At 45.1% G+C, this 21885-nt stretch overlaps 1 protein-coding gene across 7 annotated transcripts in view; it reads left to right on the top strand.

Annotated features, from left to right (window-relative positions):
- CADPS (calcium dependent secretion activator) overlaps positions 1-21885 on the top strand; it is a 1556059-nt gene that overhangs the window by 803783 nt on the left and 730391 nt on the right. For all 7 annotated transcript variants that reach the window (XM_086939080.1, XM_086939079.1, XM_086939076.1 and 4 more), the window contains exons 8-9: positions 13082-13221; positions 21312-21378. In XM_086939080.1, the coding sequence (XP_086795206.1) occupies positions 13082-13221; positions 21312-21378 (207 nt within the window). The remainder of the gene's footprint in view (positions 1-13081; positions 13222-21311; positions 21379-21885) is intronic.

The following is a 21885-nucleotide window of genomic DNA, read 5'->3' as shown; positions in this document are numbered from 1 at the left end:
CAACACGTTTTCGATATACCCGGACTTTACGCCCATAGTGCAAGAGGAAAGGCGCAAGTTTATAGAAGTCAAGAAGAAACTTTGTGCGGCACATATCGACTATGCGCTGCTGTACCCAGCAAAACTCAGGGTTACGCATCATGGGAAACAGCGCTTCTATACTAACCCGCAGCAAGTGGAGGAATTTCTCCGGTCAGTGAAGCGTATGAATCGAGGCGGCTGGCGGGCTGGGGGGCTCGCAGAAATCTGACTCCACAGGACCTGAGGATGATTCGCAATGAGACTTCACTAAAGATGTTGTTCTACACTACAAGGTGACGTTAAATAGCTAGCCGAATTGGTGGCTGAAATGTGGTGAGACATTATCAATTGGCTCATTTGGACTAGTGATAATGCATTCCCGGCTCCACTGACCCCTCCCCTTAGAGTCCGGACATTACAACAAAAATGACTTGAGGGAGGAGGAGTATTTGCGTTGCCAACTAGATATGTCCCCCAATGGGTATTCCCCAATGGCAGAATATGGCACAATCTGTGCAGGGGGTCTGAAAAAGTTTTTGGTACTCTCTTCCATTGACTTTAACACGCCATGCAGCCCTTGGCGGCTTCATGCCCCTATCCTACTTGACACAGTATTTCAGGAAGAGCTGAGGGAAGAGATAAGCGATTTTTTTGAGCGCAATAAAAACTCTGTGAATAGTGTTGAGATCATCTGGGAGGCATTTAAGGTAACAATAAGGGGATTTTGCATAGCGAAGGGGTCCGGAGTTCGTAGGGATATACAGAGCTCCCTGCGGACATTAGAAACAGACCTTAAAGCATTGTAAGCGGACCTTGCAAGGGACCCGGCGGGCTTGACACAAGCTATATTTAGAGATAAGCTTACAGAGTACATGGAGGAAGCACAGAGGGAAGCAAGATTTCGGGGTAAATATTGGGTAGCCTGACAATATGGAGAGGGAGATAGGCCTGGGAAAGCGCTAGCGCTAAAAGTGAAGCAACCCCGCTGTAATAATTATGTGACGGAATTGAAGGATATCGGAGGGGGAACATGCTGTGACATGGCTAGCATCCTTAACGCCTTTTTGAGCCATTACAAAACACTATATTCCACAACTAAAATATGTGGCCTCGACCTGGATGGCTTTCTGGGTGGCTTAGTGATGTGCAGAGGACCTTTTTATGCTCGCCATTTGAATTGGATGAGGTACAGGAAGCCATATTGGGACTGCAGTCTGGTAAGGCCAGGGGGACGGATGGCATCCCAGCAGAATTTTACAAAACGTATATAGATTTGTTGGCCCCTATACTTAGAGAAGTGTATGAGGATGCGCTAGACGTGGGTAAGCTGCCTGCCACAATGAGGGAAGCACTCATACTCTCATTATTGAAGCCGGGGAAGGCACCAGAGCAATGCGATTTATATAGACCGCTCTCACTCCTGAATTGTGATGCTAAAATACTTGCCAAATTTATAGCAACACGCCTGGGTTTGCTAATGGAGAATTTGATCCTGCCGGATCAATCGAGCTTTGTACCCGGTAGGGCCACCTCCCATAATTTAAGGATGCTATTTGCTGTCTTAAGTAATGTTTCGCCTGACCTCCTGCTGGCAGCTATTTTTTTAGACGCTACCAAAGAGTTTGACTTCATAGAGTGGGATTATATATTTGGGGTAATGCTACGCATGGGCTTTCCCCCATTCTTTTTTATCATGAATTAAACTGTTATACTGCCTGCCAGTGGCCAAGGTACTTGTAAATGGTCATACATCACAGACTTTTAGCATTACAAGGGGAACCCGACAAGGATGTCCCCTCTCCCCATTGCTGTTTGCCATCGCGGTGGAGCAGTTGGCGGCGAAACTGCGACAGCACCACAATGACAAGGCATTGAGCTGTAACCTGCGCCAAATACTTGTATCATTATACGCAGACGATATTACTCTGTATGTCTGGGACCCGCAGCAAAACTTAAACTCGATACTTATAGAATTTATAGTATTTGGGAGGCTATCTGGCGTCCAGATAAATTGGGGGAAGTCTAGTATTTTCCCGTTGACGGCAGCTAAGGCACGCTTCTCACTGGATTACACTTTGGAGTGGTGTGAGGAGAAACTGAAGTACTTGGGTATACGAGTGACTAGAGATAAGGAGGAACTTATGAGGATGAATTATGGGATGGTCATAACTCGAATTGCATACTGTGTCACGCGTTGGGTGGCGCTACCCCTCTCCATGGCGGGCCGATCATCCTTGATAAAAATGGTGATACTCCCCCAGTTGTTATACCTTTTTTTAAACATTCCGTTTTACCCGGGAGCAAACTTTTTTAAATTGCTTAATTCGGAGCTGATACGTCTGGTCTGGGGAGGTAAGCAACCTAGACTACAATGGGATGTACTGACAAGGTACTACTCGCAGGCAGGATTTGGTATAGCAAACTTCGAGCTCTCCTTTATGTGCGCGCAGGCCCACTATGCATGGTTCTGGGTAAAGCAGCCGAGATATATGCGCAAGTCGCGGCAGAACATTGGCTTGTGCATCCCACGCCAATAGAAGGAGCTCTCTATGCACCAGTAACGACTAGAGCGGGAGCACCCAACGCCCTGACGTGCACGATAGCAGCATGGCACCGCATAGGACATATGCTGGAGGTCCCCATGTTATATTCGCCCTTACTGTCTCTTGCTTACCATAAAGCTATGCCGCTGCTGCAGGAGGGTGTTTTTCGAAACTTTCAACAGTGCACACATGTAAGTACATGGGGTGACCTGTATCATGACAGCCAGTTCCGCGATATTGATCACATGTTCCAAGGGGCCCAGAAGTCGCTTCGAGATGTCTTTGTGTATATTAGACTACGGCAAGGGGTGCGATCACTTATTCCTGAGTCCTCAGCGGAACCACAGGCACTAGCCCCACTACACCTCATGCTGGGGAGAGATATGGCTAAAAGACTGGTTTCCCTATAATATAAAACGGTGCACACACAGAAGACATTACCACCCGCATTGACGCGCGCGAGATAGGACGAGGAACTAGGACAGACATTGACAGTTGAGCAAAGGGGGGAGTGTTGTCTGCAAACTGAGAGAGTATCGGCCAGCAGCTGACTCCGAATAATACATTATAAATTCTAACACAGGATATACTATAAACCGGCCAAGATGTATAAATTCAAGCTGAGAGATGATGATAGATGCGATAGATGTCATGCTGCAGGGGCTGATTTCTTACACTTAGCGTGGGGCTGCCCTGGGGTGACAGACTACTGGGACTAGGTGTTTTGGGTGCTACGACACATGAATGCCACACCTGTAGAGGCTACCCCATTACTGGCACTACTGGGATATGTCAAGCCCCTGCGAGCTGAACACCATAAGTTTGCCGCGCTGGCGCTCCTAATGGCCAGGAGGAGGGTGGCCTGCAGGTGGGGTAGGGGGCAGGCACCCAAGTTCACGGAATGAATAGATGATCTGATAATGTGCCAGGAGCGACTCATGACCTATGCAGAATTACTACCCTTAGCCTCCAGGCCCAGAGATGTATGGGCTCCTTTGAGGTGCTACTTGATTACTCATCCGCGAGATGATACTTGATGGGATACAGAGTATGATTTGATTTGATTTATAATTTTATAGAGCGCGCGAATGCCCATGGGCGTCTTGGCGCTATAAAAGGTGGTATGGAGGGAACTGAGAGTATACTACTAGACACAGGCAGGCAGGAGGGAGAAAATTGTGATAATAAGAATGTCTAAAGCTGCCAAATGTAGTAGGTAAGGTCAGTACGCTCCAGACATGTATGTATATTGATATTCGAATGCACTTGGATATATGAGAAGTACTATGTAAAAATAGTGAGGAGATGTAGAAGCGGGATGTACAGGTACCCTGACACGTATGTAGTAGACGCAGTCGTTATGTACCTCTGTTGTAAATTGCTGAACAAGCTGAGAAATGTCTATACTGTTGCAATGAAACTGATCTGGATTTCAAGTACGATGTAAGATGCTGATAATGACACTGTTAATTTGGAAAACAATAAAAAGAAGTTAAAAAAACATTTTACTGGCAGATAAAACAAACAAAGGCATTTGCACATGAGATTTTATTCACCTGTCCAGAATTCTCAGTTATGGAGAACTCCATGTAGCAGTACAGGATCTCAAAGGGAAAGTCACACTACCTTCCCAAGATCCATGAAAACATGCAATTGGCTCACATTTCCATGCATGGGAATCTTTTTGGACTGAAAAAAGGGGTAAAATGCTTTCAGGTGTTGTGCAAGCTCCGTATTTATTTTTCCTACATTTTCATTAATCTGACACATTTTGTACCAAGCATTATGGTACCACTATGTAGCATTGCACTGCCCAATACACAATGAAGGTCTTAATGTCCAATTTGATTGATAGATGCAGGGATCCTAAAGAAATGGAATATATTTTACACTGTGTGTCAGCTCTATTTGTTAATATTCACAATAATTAGACTAGCATTTTTCAAAGTGGCATTGAATATTGCATATTAAAAACCCAATAATTTGTGATATGCACCTATATTCAAAATCAATATAATTTAATGAGTTAATTGGTCCTATTGCTCAACGAATAGCAGAATATTGGAAGATCGGAAGCAAAAAACTTGAAATCTGTGTCAACAACTTAAAAAATAGTAGGTCAGGGAAGTGATGGCAGTGATGTAACCAGTGCAACAGGTGCAGTAGCACTGGGTCACAGAGGGCTTATGGCCCAAATCACCCTAACTTTTGCTTTTTTTTACTATTAAAGGGCTGAGATGAAGACCGTTATGATTGCATGCATTTGAGCTTACGGCATTCTTGCAGCACCAGAGTGATGATGGTGGTACGGACACTGTGTCTAAAATCATGTGCCCCTTCTGTACGCTATTATCAAACCAAAATCAGCTAGACGTTTATAGCAAAATTCTACTGTTCTCCATACTTAAGCAACCCTTTTGCTCTTTGTTACTAAGTTCACACACACACACACACATATAGAAACACACACACTCATATACATATATTACCTAGGTATTTAGAGTTAGGAAAAGTGTAATGTGTTGCTGATACCTTTGGCTCCGTTTGATAAATCTCCACAAAACATCCCAAAAATTTGCTACTTTTTGACTAGTTTGTGCATGGAAAATTTCTGGGGAATCCATCAAGCGGGGGAGAGAAAAAAGGAAGGTCCCAAAACGCAAAATCTCATGCATTTTCCATAGTCTTCTTTAAGAAAAGCTACTGCTAAAACTGCTGAACGGAATTACACCAAATTTAACAGAAAGATAAATCTTGGTCTGCATATTGTACTTTTTGTGATTTGATGAAAATCTGTTCACTAGTTTCTGAGAAATAAAGGTTAAAAAAATAATCGTACATCTGGATGGTTGGTTCTTCGAGAGGATCGAGAGACTCTCGAGGGAGTGCCAGTTTAAAAATAGAGGGTTCTGATTGGCCCAGGGAGCTTTATTTTGCTTGGGTCATCTCGCTTCCGCAGGAGTCACACTGCAGCAGGAGTGAGCATTCTGACTAACTACCAGCAACATCAGAAAAATGTTGATTGCAGCCATTACAGGACTCAGAGACTAAGGGCCTAATTACAACTTTGGCTGTATGGGAGTGGGACCACCTCACCCCCTCCCTATTCTCACACCACCAAAGCCATGTGAAGACCGCCCACCAGATTATTAGTTTTCTCGTGTCTGGTGGGTGGTTCTTTGGCGGTCCGACAGTGGTGCCTATGAAAAAGCCACCGTAATGAGAGCGCCAAAGGCAGTTCCCACATAGCATGGACTTTGCAGTCCAAGCTGTGCAGGAACTGGGGTGCATGCAGATGGAGAGCACAATATGTTCCCCCTTGCATGCACTCCCATGCACAGGGGACACAAGGGGCCCTGTAGGGCCCTTTTTCTTTCCCCCTACCGGCATTTTCATGGTGGGCTCACTGCCATGAAAATGCTGGTGGTGGGAAAGTCATATTATGCTTGGCGGTGGAGAAACGGCACCGCTTAGCATATTGCCACCACAGATCACCGCACCACCACCAGTGTTCGTGGATCTCTGGTGTTTGCAGCAGTTCCATGGTGATCTAACAGCCGAAGTTGCAATTCAGAGGTCGGACCACCGGTGCACAATCTAGCCCTTAGTTCTCTCTCCTGAAGTATAAAAGTATTATTAGGGAGCAGGGTAGTATACCCTAACAATTGAGGCCCCGTGGGAGGGACCCAGAGGCCACAGAGGAAAATAAAACAATTAACAAATATTGATGCAATCCAGCAGGACTCAACCGGGAATGAAAAAACAAAGAAGCAAAATGGCAGCCGGGCTGCATTCACTAAGATTATGCCCTGTGGAGACCACCCCCAGGGCTGTATTCATAAAGGAGTTGGGGGAGGCAAGGTCTCCACCCCAGCGCCATTAAAGGCTATGGTGAGCCAACCCTCAGGGTTTTCATCATGAAAAAGTAGGAGTAGACCCCCTCCATGAGCCATTAAAGGCCATGGAGAGCCCACCCCCAGAGCCAAAATGTGCATGTAAGGGTAGAGAGGCCACACAGATCCCCTCCGTAGCCTCCAGATGACCCAGGGAGCATACTTGTTTGGTCAAAATGTGTGTATATGGGGAGGGGGTCCTTGCCGTCCCCCTCCCTGAGGCTCCAGAGACCCCAGGGACCCCACTGCAGCACCAAAATTAGTGTATAGCGAGAGGGGGCTGCACGGGTCCCCTTGTTGATGCTCTAAAGGCCCCAGGAGCCCACCCCAGGGCCGAGTATTTTAAAGGAGGGGGCCATTAATAGCCCTGGGCACCCCAACCGGGCCGGCTCATTTGGGAAACCCACCCTATGAACATAGCAGGTTCTCAGAAACCTGTTTTGCTCCCACTTTGCAGAATCACTTTCAAAACTCCTGCCGAGTGGGATTAAACACCAAGCCCATTCCCAGCAGGCTATAGCTTTGAAAATGCTGTCCCCGCCCCCCCCCCTCCCCCAAGCTGAAAGCAGATTTTTGAACTCTTTCCCTACCCGCATTGGTGTAGGAAGGGAAACATTTCAAAATAATGCTCCACCCCGGAGGGAGAATAAACAAAAAAGGTGCCAATACTGTGACTGATTTTGCAAACAAAGGCCAACTCAATTGGGGTCCAAACTAACAAAGAATCAATTGCTAGTCGACTGTTGAGACAAATCAAATGTATTTATTTCAATATAAAATATTTTTTAAATAAACAACCAGGAATAACAAAATACTTTTTTTGTATATATATATATATAAAGACAGACAAAAATTGAAGGAAATAAATTACGAAGTAGGACAAACAATCCGTGCCGTGAACACAAATTCCACAAATCTTTCAGACATCAGTCATTCCACATTCACACTCACATTCCTTCCAAAACATGACGAACACTGTGCATGTGGGATAAGACAAACAAGGGGGTGAAAGAAGGTCAAAAAACAGAGTCAGAAGCAAATCAGAAAAACGACTCAAAACTGTTAATCAAGATACTTAATATCAAAACAGTTATATGACAACAAAAATATGTACAATTCCTTCTAACCAAAGACCTAACAAAAGAAGGTACACAAGGTCGACGCGTTTCGAATCGGACCCTTTGTCCGATTCTCATCAGGACCAGAGAATCTGAAAAAGGAAAAGATTTCCTTTAGTATGTTGCGCTTATTTTAAAGAGTGTAGACAGCGACCATTAAAAAACACAAACAAAGCCTCCTACCTGTGTGTGTTCAAAGTTAAGTCAGTGTCACGGACAGGTTTCTGTGGACAGAGAGTTAGCCCAGAGTTAGTGATTACAACGAGCCTGCAGTCGTCTAATGAAGTGAAAACTGGGGGACAGAAAGTCACGTAAAATACCTACATGTAGTCTTTGATATATCGGACGTTAGTCCAAGTTGAGCTGCGTTGTGCGCGGGTAGTCAGGGGGCCATCACAGAGGGACGCTTTCTGTATGAAGGCTGTAAATGTGAAGACACAGGCAACATGAGCTGTTTATGGTGAGTCCGGGGGCTCGTGGAGCTAATACACAAAACTAAATGGGGCGCTAAATACCTGTGGGGTGAGAGGTTGTATTCCGCTTCGGATGAATGTGACTAGGGCGGCAGGTCAGCAAATGGCAGCCGCTGGCTGAAAAATAAACCGGAAGAACTCGTTTAGGTTCTTGAGCCATGAAACGGGTGCGAAAGCAGAAATGCGCGGCGTGGCAGTATTACCTTCTTTCAATTCCTCACGCAGCGTGGACCGGGGAGCATCTCAGTGTTCATGCACGCCGATATTCATGTTCTGTGTTGTCTTCGGACAGGAGCAGTAAATGAAGACGCGGAGGGCGCGAGGTTAGGACTAAGTCACATGGTCTACAGGAGGGTTATTGGAGTTGTAGTTTCCAGTTTAGAGTAAGTGTGAAATGGCCAGAAAAGTATTTTTAGAAGACTCGAGAGACTTCAGAGAGTTCATTTAGCCCATTTATGACCGTGTTGAATTTTAAGATGAGGGTAGCTTCCCGTTGACAAAGTTTTGCCTCAATGTCGCCTCCCCGTATATCTAGATCCAATTTGGACAACACAGTCCATTTAATATCCTGTTCAGTATGTCCTTCAGCAATCCAGTGGTTGACAAGCGGTGCATTCGCAACAACTTTTCTCACTCTCGATTTATGTTGGCAAATACGCTGCCGTATTTCCTGAGATGTTTTGCCAACATGCAATTTTTGGCAGGGGCATAAAATTCCGTATACGGCATTTCTAGATTTACAATTGGTGAAACTGAGGTGTCTCCAGAATATGCCATTGTAGGAGAAGACATCGCCCTCAATGGTCTTGTCGCAACAAACACAGGTGCCACATTTATGGTGCCCCCGTATGGGCTGTAGGCCGAGTAGATTTCTTAATGTGGGTGGTTCCTTTGAGGGAACTGCTGCACAAACTAAAAAGTTAGCAATGCTTTTTTCTTTTTTGAATGCAAACAGGGGCGGTTGGAGCAGACTATCTTCGAGATGCCTCACTAAATGCCAGTTCTGATTAATGGTTTTCTTAAGTTGATTTGCGTGTGGACAGAATGTAGTTACGCATACTGTTCTTTCGAGGTTTCGCTTCTTCTTTTTCTCAAGCAGGGTCTCACGTGGAGTCCACCATGCTCTGCGCATGGCATTCTTGAGCAGTTTTTTGGGGTATCCACGTTCCAAAAGGCGCTCCAGCAGTTTTTGGGCGTGATCGAAGTATTCATCTTTTACTGAACAATTAGGCCTGATTCTTAAGAATTGGCCAAATGGAAGATTTTGGCGAAGGTTTCTCGGGTGATTACTGGTGTAATGTAACGCCCGGTTTCGGTTTGTTGTTTTCCTGAATAGAGTGGTCGCCAATGTCCCTTCCAGTGCATAAACTTTGACATCCAGGAAAGTAATTTGGTGGGTGTTATGATTGATGGTGAATTTAATGTCCTGAGTGCGTCCATTCAGCCATTCCAAGAAGTGTTTAAGGTGTTCTTCTGTTCCATTCCAAATGAAGAATGCGTCATCAATATAACGCATGTAGTGACTGATACATTCTTTGAATGGGTTATTGTCCATAATGAATTTCGCCTCAAACAAGCCCATAAACAGCACAGCCAATTCTGGAGCAAAGGGGCAGCCCATGGCCACCCCTTTGATTTGGTAAAAGAAATCAGATCCGAACATGAAGAAGTTTTTTTGAAGTGCTAGTTTGGCCAGGGAGATAATAAAGTCTGTAGGCACTCTCACTGGTTGTTCCCTTTTATTTAAGAAATAACTCAAAGCCTCAAGTGCTTCTTCTTGGGGAATCTGAGTATATAGGGCGACCACGTCCATTGTGACAAGCAGCTGGGTGGTTGGATCATACGCAATGTTAATCAGTCTATTGATAAATGCCGTAGTGTCTTGTAGATGAGCTGGGATTAAGGAGGTGAATGGTTTTAAGAAGAAATCGATGTACTTAGACACTGGTTCCCACAGTGACTCGCAACCGGAAATGATGGGTCTGCCGGGTGGGTTGGTTCCATTTTTATGGACTTTAGGGAGTGCATAAAAAATTGGTATGCGTGGTCTTTTATTCTGAAGGAAAGAGGCTTCCTTTGGTCCAAGAAATCCTTGTTCAAGTCCCAGTTGAATGATATTAGACAGTTGTCCCTGTAGTTCTGCAGTAGGATCACTTCTGATTTTTCTGTAGCACTCCAAGTTTTTTAATTGGCTCATAACTTCTTCTTTATATTTATCCGTTGCCAAGCCACTATTGCTCCTCCTTTATCCGCTTGCTTTATTGTTAAAGTTGGATCATTTTTTAAGGATAGCATGGCATCTTTTTGGTCTTTTGACAGATTGAATTTCACATATTGTTTTTTAGATTCCATTTAAGTGATGGCGGATAATAAAGTTTTTTCAAAGGTCAAAACCTCCTTTGGTACCTTGTTTCCTGGTGGACAGAAGTTTGATTTGCGGCGTATGCCAGTGACTTCTCCGTTAGGTTGTATTTCTTGATCTTTAAAATAGGTTATAAGCCTAATTTTTCTGCAGAACTCGAGGGCTTCTAACTTAATTTTCACAAAATCTGTCCTTCTGGACGGAACAAAGGAAAGCCCTTTCTCCAAAAGGAGAGTCTCTGTTTTGGTCAGCTCCCTGCCAGATAGATTGAAGATCACTGAGCTGCTTAGTTCTTGTAAAATTGGCGTCTCGTGGTCATTTCCCATGGTTGGGAGTTGTATCGGGGGAGCCTCATTAGTTTGTGCTCCCTCCAAGTGAGGCAATACAGGCACCTGCTGCATGCGGGGAGCCGGTTGTGGTCACGGGGCCGTGGGGCTCTCCCAACGACCCCCAGGAGTGTATGGTTGGTGCCCAGGGTGGGCACCAGGACAACTACCATTCAGTGATGAGGGCCCCAGCGGATGGGGTTCTTCGGGCTCAAAACGGCTTGGGGAAGGGGGGCTGCACAGCCCTTGTCCTTTTAATTAAATCAGTAGTCCTGAAGGATTGGGTCCCCAGGATCTACCAAGGCTCAGTGAGGGGGACCACGCATCTTTCCTCCCGTTTATTTTTCAGGGGCGAAATTACTTGCCCTAGTAATTTAGATTAAGAAATCGAATCTTTTTCTTGCACAAGTCGCCCGACAGCACAACCTCAACATAATCTCCTACGCCGGTGACACTCAACTGATCCTCTCAATCACCAAGGATCCCATCACCGCCAAATCGAACCTCTACGAAGGATTGAAGGCCGTCGCCGACTCAATATAGATCAGCCGACTGCAGCTGAACACGTACAAGACGGAGGTCTTAATCCTCGGCTCAAACCCTTCAGCCTGAGTGACCCACGGCACTGGGGGCAGCCCTGACACCCACCAACCACGCACGCAACCTGGGAGTCATCCTCGACTCAACACTCTCCATGACCAAGCAAGTCAACGCAGTCTCCTCCTGCTTCTTCAACACCCTCTGCATGCTCCGCAAGATCTACAGGTGGATCCCGACAGATGCAAGAAGAACAGTCACCCAGGCCCTCGTCAGTAGCAGACTCGGCTAAGGAAACACCCTCTACGTGGGAGCCCCGGCAAAGCTCATCAAACAACTGCAGCGCATTTAAAATGCCTGTGCACACCTGATCCTTGACCTACCACGGCACATCCACAATACCCCCCACCTGAGAAAACTGCACTGGCTCCCCATCAACAAGAGGATTTCCTTCAAGCTCCTCATCCACACACACAAGGCACTCCACAAGGCCGGCCAAGCCTACCTCAACAGACGACTTTTTATCTACATCCCCAACTGCCAGCTCCGCTCTGCCGACCTCACCCTCGCCACCGTCCCTCGCATCTGAAGAACAACCACTGGTGGCAGATCCTTCTCCCACCTCGCCACCAAGACCTGGAACACCCTCCCACCTCGTCTATGACAGTCCCAAGACCTGCTGACCTTCAGGAGGCTACTCAAGACCTGGCTGTTCGACCAGCATAGCCCCCCCACTTTCTCCTCCAGAGCCTTGAGACCCTCACGGGTAAGTAGTGCACTCTACAAGTTCTTGATTGGTTGATTGATTGATTTCTGAAGAACAAAAATCTTGTGTGGAACATAATGAATAGAAGTCAACAGTCACCTGCTCACAAAGTTGCACTTCAATACAAAGATTTATAACTTGTTCAATACCTCTACACACCAAGAGTGCATTAGGAGCAGATGCGTGTTCTAAGCAATTATACCAATTAGCTGGACAAAGTATGTACAAAATTAGATTGAGAAGTAATATTGTAGCTAGTCGCCACTATGTACACCATAAAACAAACCAACACACTCATTGTAACGAGATCCAGGGCAAGTGTTGCCTGAAACGCATCAATTTGAGGAGCAAATAAAAAAGATCTTTATGCCAAAGATTTCCAGTGGTTCGTGGATTCTCTGTTATATATATATATAAATATATATATATATATTTACCACCAAAATGTATTTACGATTTAAATCAACATTTGCTTCTGATGCACACGTTGTGGGGATTCGGAACTAGGTATACCAGTCTGCACTACATTTACCATCCTGAACCACATTAGCTTTTTCTGCCGCAATTGCGCTGGAATTTTATTTTTAGTACGAAATATTGAATGAAAATTCACGTGTTGTACCATCAGGCATGTTTTCAGTGTGCTATACCCGTTCCGCTTACCCATTATCATTTTACGAGAAAAGATTCAATTTCTTAATGTAAATTGCTCGGGCAAGTCATTTCACCCCTGAAATGAAAACTTGCAGTTCTCTCATTCCAGCTTCCCGACCTTCTCTTCGCAGTGTATCCAGATGTGTAGATTCAATACTATTATAAATGTATTTGAAGCCTGTTTCAAACAATGAGCCATATATCACCTCCTCCATAATCTTTGCAGACTTACAGAAAAACAGCCTACTCATTTGTCTACATTTCCTAAGCTAGGAGAAAATAAAATACTTCTGGGAAGGTTGTTACATCTAATGCCTAGCAGGCAATTTAGGTATCACGAAACTGCTGTGACATTGTACGTTTTCGTTATGTTTTTGATTTTCTGCAGGTTGTATTGCACCCCACGCCTAACAGCCCAAAACAATCAGAATTGCACAAAATGACTGTATCCAAAAATTGTCCGGATCACGATCTTAAGATAAAACTTGCAGTCCGAATGGATAAACCACAGAACATGAAGCATTGTGGGTGAGTAGACAACTTGGATTGTAATTTCGTATAGCTAATAATGTATCTCTAGATAATCATTATTCAGTTATTGAAAGTCCCTGAGACCAATGCCACAATGCGTTTAAGAGGGCACACAATTCATATTAGAAACGTATTTCAAACTAAAACGAATGCATGGTGTGATGTAATGTTTTGATATGATATAAGTGAATGGTTATCACCAACTGCAACCAAAAGCAGAACTGCACCTACTAGAACCATACTACTAACTCGTAACAAGGTATTACATTCCAGATTATTCATCAAATTCCACCTGGAGCTTGTTAGAACTGGGGGTCTCTAGTTTGCAGAGGTAGGTACCACTGTCCAAATAGGGACCCTTGATTCTAGTCAGGGTAAGGAGGAAACACTCTTTAGATAACCTCTGCTCACCCCATTGGAAGCTTGGCACAAGCAATCAGGCATATCCAAAGGCAATGTGTAAAGTATTTGTACCAACACTCACAGTAACACAGTGAAAACACCACAAACTGACTTCACAACAGTTTAGAAAAATAAAGGTATTTAATCTAAACTATACAATACCAAAATGACAAAAATCCAACATACACAGTTCAAAAATATGTTGCGAAAGAGTTTTTAAAGTAGCGATAAAAATAATCCACAGTTGCGTGAAAAGTTTTCAGTGGCGTCACGTTTAGCCAACAGTGCCTTTAAATGCGACAAAGTTCCAAAGCAGAAGCTGGTGCAGTGGAAAACAAGCGATGCGTTGCTCATGAGACCATGGGGAGGCGTTGGCGACAGCCCCCTTGCAGCAGCGGGCGTGTTGCGACGAATCCGGTCTGTATGGGGAGGAAGGCGATGACTTGTATGGATTCCGGTGCGTAGGTTCCGTAGGACGTTTGTTCTCACAAAGGCACGATGCGATGATCTGTAGGGGCTGCGACGATCTCCGGGGCGACGACGCGTGATCCAGCAGCGATCTTCCTCTCGCAGCTCCTCGATGCGATGGCTCTGCGACAATGTTCGCAGTGACGTGATGCGGTCCGCAGGCAAGTGGTGCGGCGATCTCATCCAGCGATGACAGGCTCTGCGACGATGCTCGCGGTGGTGATCTTCCCGCAAACGAAGGATGCGATGCCTCCGACAGCGGCAACAGGCACTGCAACAATCTCGGCCTTTGTAGCGACAGGAATTTCCTCGCACTGTTGGGGATGCGCTCCACAAGCGAGCAATGCAATCATTTTTCTGTAGCAAAGTCTCTCAAATCTTGGTTTCCAGCTTCCCAGCACAAGCACGAGGAATATGAGTACGCTATCTGAGGATCTTGGAATCTAGCTGAGTGAATCAGCGCTGGGACGCTCTTGGGCAGCCATGCGCTTAACAAATCTAATTTCTTTCTTTCATTTCAAGTAAAACTTCCAGAGGCACCACAACTGGCCCAAGCACTCTATGAAGGACAGAGCTCTCTCAGCAGAGCCCAGGGAAGCTGGGGGCGAAGTCCTTTTGTTCATGGGACTTCAAAACAGGGAGCCAGCTCACAACAGGCCCTTGGAGATTCTTTCAAGTAAGGGGACAAAGCAACAACAAAGTCCTTCCTCTCTCCTAGGCAGCAAAGCAACTGCAGGTCTGTCCACCATCACACAGTAGTCCTTCTTCTTCAGTCTTCCAGCTTTCTCCTTGGCAGAGGTTCCTTCTTGTTTCCAGGTTGATCTATTTTTCTGTAGTCAGGGGTCCCGTACTTATACCCCTAAAAGTCTTTGATCCGTTTGTGCAGGAGGGCTCTGAGCCCTGTCTGAACCAGTTCTGGGTGTTCCTTGAGAACTTTTTTTTCCTACCCTCTCCTTTCCTTTTAGAGAGAGGAGCAGGGTCGTCAGCCGCCCAGCAGGAGGTTGAGCCAGCATTGTGGAAGGCAGGCACAGCCCTATTCTGGCCCAGGTGCTACCCCCTCCCACTACTCTAGATGCAGATGGAGCTATTCAGCCCAGGGATGGCCCACTCAGACTCTGGGAGACACCCAGCACCTGTCACTCACAAACCAGACAGTCAATTCACAAGCAGGCCAAGGCACACAAAAACGTCAGACAAGAGAACAGCAACTTTCTAAAAGTGCTGTTCTCAAACACAGGATTTAAAAACAGCCTTTCCTAAAAGATGTGTTATTAAATTCTGAGTTCAGGGATACCAGACTGTCATGTCCTATCTTGCTCCTATGGGAAGATATGCTGGTAGCCACTGTAGCCAGCATCCCTCATGATAGCCTATGGGGCAAGATAGCCTACAATAGTGAAAAACGAAAATGGCTGTAATTCACTACCAGAGCATGTCACCTGCACAAGTACATGCTCTACCTTTCACATACACTGCACCCTGCTCAAGGGGGTACCTTGGGCCTTCCATAGGGGTGACCAATGTGTACAGAAAGGGAAGGGTTAGGCCTGGCCAGTGGGGCACTGTCCAGGAGGACATGGCAGTTCACAGACTGCACACAGGCACTGCGGTGGCAGGCCTGAGACACCATTTTAGGGCTACTCCTGTGGGTGTCACAATCAGTGCTGCAGGCCCACTAGTAGCATTTGTTATCACCAGCCCTGGCACACTCAGTGCACTTAACTAGGGAATTCTGGGTGACAGAAATATGCCAATCATGGATAACCCATCATAATAACAATTTACACCGGGAGCACTTGCACGTTGACACTGAACAGCAGTGGCAAAGTGCCCAAAGCATCTAAACCAGCAAAAACGAAATCCAGCACAGCATCAAAAACACAGGAGATAGAGGCAAAAAGATAAGGGGAAACCACGCCAAAGATGCCAGGTCTAACAGAGCTCTTTTGAGATTTCATTTTCTGCATTCCAGTACCTACCACTGTGCTCAACTGTGGTTGTACGCAGTAGAGAGAAGTTATCACTGTACACAACTTGGTTGTACACAGTAGAGATTAGCCTCAGGATCTATGCCCAATTTGCTATAGACTGCCAACCCCTGTTACTCTTGTGTTTATCTCAAGTAACTAGAACTGCTGTTCTATCTTAACTGTCTCTCACTCTTGCCATGTACAGTATTGTGATCAATGATGTCCTTTCAGGTATTGCAGTGATGTTATTAATGTTGATGTGAAACATGTCACAAGTGATGTGATGTCAAATCTCACTTTATGGCATGAGTTGTAGTTACTTAAGATAACTTCAGGAAATTTCATTGCTTTTATTTTTTAAAACAGTATGTTTTAACTGACATTTTCACCTAACTATAATGTCCCTTTAACCTTTGATTTTTTCATTGAATTTACATGTTTTTTTCAGCGTGAAATATTATTACACTTCTTACTATAAGAACACTTTAACCTTTGTTTTTCCCAGTGAATTTCTGTGGTTGTTTTAATGTAGAGTAAGGTGCCCATCCCCGCGCACAGCATGGGGAAGGGCACAGAGCCTGCCTTGTGGCAATGCCTTGCGTCCTATCCCTGTAGGGTCCAAACCTCCAGCCATACACAGCGTTCTGCTGTCCGACACGTGGGGTTGGGCACAGGACTGCAGTAAGACCCTGTGCCCAATGCCCCACAGGTGCCCAAAACTCATCTGGACATTGCTGAAGCCCAACCCCCCACATGTGTCCAGCTTGCATGGGCGCAACCTGCATAATGGGTAGTTGGGCATAGAGCCTAGCATCCGGTGTGATTTTAAGTAATACAGGCATCCTGGCTTTGTTGAAGGGTTAAAACGCCAAAATATAAAAAGCAGATAGCCTATTGACTTTATCAAGGCTTCAGCAGACCTATAGGCTTTGTTAAAAAAATCACCAATAACTATAATCAAATGTATATTTTATAAATGTACCCAATGCAATGTATAATAAAAGTGACTATTACAACATGGATTCAAAAAAACATTTTTTTAAATAAAAACTAATATGTCAACAAATATTTCAGGCCATAAAATGAAGCCATTGAACCCACCCATAAGGAGTACTTGCACACCAGCTGAAGAGCATACTGCTCCAGGTGAGAGTGCTTTAAAAAATATGGTAAGATCTCTAGAGGTGATGGATTTAATGGCCAAAGAGTCTTACTGTGTTTTTTAATGTTGCTGGGGGACTTCTGTACTGTCTGCAGTGCCCCACAACATTACAAAAATGTTTGGTAGTGCCCCTGCCCCTTCTAGGGATAGCACCAACAAGAAAAAATAGTATTTCAAAAAGCCCTTGGGTATTATGGGCTATTCTTGCTTGAGCAGGGAATAATAATTGAGCAGCTCCTGCAGCTCGCTTATTATTCTTTTTTCCATTTTTTTTTGTTATTGTTTTTTTGGGGTATCCCTTCGAACCTGGGACAACCACACATTATTTTAGAGTTGTGGGACACTGGTGAAGCCTCAAGGCCCCCATGGGCCCTGCCTCCTCCCCAGCCATCACTCTTTGTGGGTGTTGGTCGGTCCAGCTATATTCTTGCACTTGGTGCCCTCGTGCCCATCTGGGGCACCCTCAATGCATCTATCATTAGGGGTCGCAGGGGGAGTCCTAGATCCACAATCAGCTCCCCAGCCAGCACCTATTGTAGGTGCTGGCATGAGCTGGCTCTGATGCTTTGTCCCACCTGGGCGCAAGTAGCTTTTTTCTGTGCTCCTGCCCAGGCGAGAGCAAAGTTGTGTTACATGCCCAAGAGATTGTGACCAACAAATGCCCGCACTCTCCTGAGGAGGTAACAGCGGTGTCCTGTGGGATGGGGTCCACTGAACACTGCTTCAGTTGGGCCCTGAGGGATGGGACCACTGGGGCCAACATACAACTTAGGAGGTGGGGGCCGCAATACACTCAGTAAAAACACTGGACATGGGGGATGAGGACCAGCGCCCTACTATGGCTCGGGACGGGGGCTGTATTCCCCTCTTCCCTTGAGCCCGGGAGAGGGGGTCCTAGGTGCCTCGTAGGGACTCGGGAGGCAGACTGCATGCCCCCCTCACCAAATGATAAAGATGGACATGTTGGATGTGATCTCTGGGGCCTCATAGAGGCTCGAGAGGAGAGCTGCATGCACCGCTTTCCTGATTATGAAAACAGGTTCTGAAGTTGGTGACCCTAGGGCCGGCCTCTTAGAGACTCTGTGAGGAGACCAGATGCCACCCTTCCCATACAAATGGGACCAGTGGGCTTATTTTTAGAAAGCGCATGAGTGCACATCTTTTTTTAAAAATTGGTTTAGTGAAACTGGATATCGTCCACAGATCCTTGGACCCGAACCAAAACAAATTCCGTTTCAGGTCCTTCTGGGTCCGCCTCACCAACCACAGATAGCAAGGTATTCCTACCCAGCCCCCCTATATACTTTTTTATTGTTTTGTGAACAGATTGCTAAGTCGCCAAGTCCTGAAATGGTTGCCTTCACATCTTTGTTGATTTGGTGGGATCCAATCATATCTTATCCAGAGATCTGCTGGCTCCACAGATCCTCTAAAGTGTGAAACATGCAACGTTTTGGAACCTTAATGTCTCCAAAACTATAAAATGGGTTTACACCAAATTTAAAAAAGCATTTTTTGTGGACCAAGATCTAGCTTTCAGATAAATTTGGTGTAATTGCGTTCAGCGATTTTGGTTGTAGCTGTGTCTAAGTTTCTAAAAATAAATGGTGAACATTTGTTTTGGACACCCCCATTTTATTTGCCCCCATTTGGAAGATTGCCTCAAAACTTTCCAGGAAAGTGCTGAGGTGGATGAGAAATTTTTGGGAAAGTTTTGTGGAGATTTGTTCAACAGTGTCAAAGTTAAAAGCAAACCAAAACATGTTTTTTTCTATGGAAACGAGGTCTTAACTCTAATTACCCAGTGGTGAAAGTTTTGGGCTTCCAAGATGTCTGGATGCGTTTGGTTGGGCGGTGGGCTCACAGCAAAGGTGTCTAATTTTCATTGTACCTTCCTTGGATAGAGTCTCCCAAGCTCCATAAAAAAGCCTAAGTCAGAAGGTAAAATCTAAGATCAGGATGAACCACTTGGGATGTCTGACCTGCGCTCCAGCATGGTTGGCTGAAATCACACATAGGTCCCCGTCTACTACTTCCACAGACCATAACTTGTGCTAAGAGCATTTTGGAACTAGGAACTATTATACTAAAACTTTAAAAAAACATATCTTCTGTTCCCCATATTGGAGTTCTGGTGTCATTCTGTGGGTTAAAATGTAGTTTATTTTGTTTATTTAGTTTGAAATTTTTCGTTTTTTGGTGTTTTGGCTTATTACTATTTTGGTACTACAAAAAATACTTTCCACTGTGCCCTTAGTTAAGCCTTTCTGCTCTGTGCCATAGCTACAAAGGTATTAATTCAGTGACTTTGGGGTTCACCTGATTGGTTAGTGTTATTATTCCTCGAGGTGGGTGATCACCCACCACAAATGATAATCCACTTTCTCACACTCAGGGAAGATTACGATGCAGCGTGTAAAGGCTCTGACACATGGTCGGAGCCTTTACAGTTGCATCATAATGGGCCATTCGGTTTGCTTTCTGACCTCCTCATTACGATGGAGGCGGTCAGAAAGGAAACCGGCCAGTCCATCCGACTGGCTTCCAATGGGCTCGGAGAGCCTGTCCACCAATCGAAATGCGACCTGTAATCTCAAGGGTAGCTCTTTCCGCCCTTGAGATTACGATGCACGTTTTCCAACATGGTCTCCATGCCGGTCTATCTGACATGGAAACCATGTCAATAAGAGGATTAGAGGGCTCCCAGCAGGGCTCCCTTGGTGCATGGCCTCCAGTTGGAGGCCAAGGGGCCACCCCTGTTGATCCCTGCACCGTGGGGTGCCTTCCACGGGGTGCAGGGATGAACTGCACCTCCCATTTTACTATGGGAGCATACATTACCCAACAGTGTTAGGTCGCATCCTAAGGGGGCGGTCTGGACTGCCGATCGGGTGTCAGTCGGTCCCACAACCGAAGCACTGCCGGCGGAAGTGATTCCTCCCGACATCGTTATGATCCCCTCAGCAGGGGCGGCCTTAGGCATGTGCAAGCTGTGCACCTGCACAGGGCCACCAAACCCCAGGGGCCACCACAGCAATATATATCCTTAATATATTAATCCTCTGAGGATGGATACATATTTGCGTGGCTATGCAGGTAACCCTTAGTCCGAAAATACAGGTCAAAAGAGAAGTCATTAGTGTACTTTGCTGGCTTGATTTAAAAGATGAGTAAACTTTAATCAGACATCGAGTGAGTTTGAGAGCTGAGACTGGCACAGAGGCAAAGTCATTACATGGGGCTTTAGGGATCTTTGCTCGAGCATTGATTATGCTGACAACAGAGAAGTCCTTCCCTAGAATGAAATGAATAAGAATTAACTGTTTCTTCATCTTTTTACCTCTAGAGAAAGGTAACTTTGCATATTCAAAAATAAATCAACCATTTTTATTGCAGTTTGTAATGCAGTACATTTTGTTCTGACGGGATGATTTACGATGAAAACAGCCACTTGCTGCACGATTGTCTCTCCGTACTTAGGTTACCATACATTCCTCAAAACACTAAAAAAAATGTTTTCTTTTTGGCATTGTCCAAGCCATCTTTCAGCCATGACTTCAGAAGTTAAAGCTGGGAGTGTATAATGATGGTTTATTCTGACGCTGCACAGAACCGAGCGCCTGTTTTATGCGCCTGCAGGGTGTAAAGGGAATTAATATAACCCGATGTTTCTCTGAGTCTGTACTTCATATTCAGACAGCACTGGCCTGAAAAAACAAGAGGCAATCATCGCTCACTGTTTTCGAGATGCAGTATCTGAAAATATCGGGTTCAATAATGCAAGTTTCTCTCAGCAGGCGCCTTGAACAGGCGCTGGGCTCTGCCCTGCGCTAGAAAGGCCCCTCGTGGTATGGCCCATATCTCATTACGTATGACAAACCCATCGATGTGGCAATACATGGGAATACCTGTGCCTTTTTTACTCAATTTCTGCAAATTGGTTTCATGCCGTTTCCATTTCACGAAGCTGCATGAAGGAAAGTATATTTATATTAAAATAAATAGATTTGAAGATCCTTGTTGTTTGTAGAAACTGCAGGTCGAGCAACAGTAAAAGACTGAAAACATGTTCTATTGTTTCCTAGGTATTTGTGGGCCATTGGGAAAAACGTTTGGAAGAGATGGAAGAAAAGGTTCTTTGTGCTTGTCCAGGTAATTATTTCAGTACATTGTTGTTGAACTCAAAACACAAAGAGAATTATATTTAAGCATGTTGGTCCGTACGATCTACAATGCTTCTGGGTTTCTGTTGCTGCCACTTTTCGTAAAAGTAGAGATTATTTTTTTTTTATGTGTCAATTCGATTCCTTTGCCTTAGTGGACAATGCATTATTCCGTTTGCAAATTGTCTCCGTTCTTTTATTGATCTCCTGCTACACACAAGGACACTCCAATGACTCATCCATACAAAATGCTACGAATGTTTTGCTGCTTTCACAGGATTCTTAGAATTTCAGTTTTTCAGATTACCTTAAACAATAACATTGACTTGCGGTGGAGTCAATACGTGCTCATCCTTTCACCTTTGTAAATGTTTCCAGTTGAAATGCAGACTTTTGATTCCAACGCAACTGTATGCCTGTGCCTCTCAGGCTACCACCCTGTACAAAATTTGCAAAATTGAGACTATTCAAATCAAGATGAAAGCCTTTAAAATGT

This window comes from Lissotriton vulgaris, chromosome 9 (genome assembly GCF_964263255.1).
Source record: "Lissotriton vulgaris chromosome 9, aLisVul1.2, whole genome shotgun sequence".
NCBI lineage: Eukaryota > Metazoa > Chordata > Amphibia > Caudata > Salamandridae > Lissotriton > Lissotriton vulgaris.
Note: the sequence above shows the minus strand (reverse complement) of the source record. Positions and strands in the feature narration are given on the sequence as shown.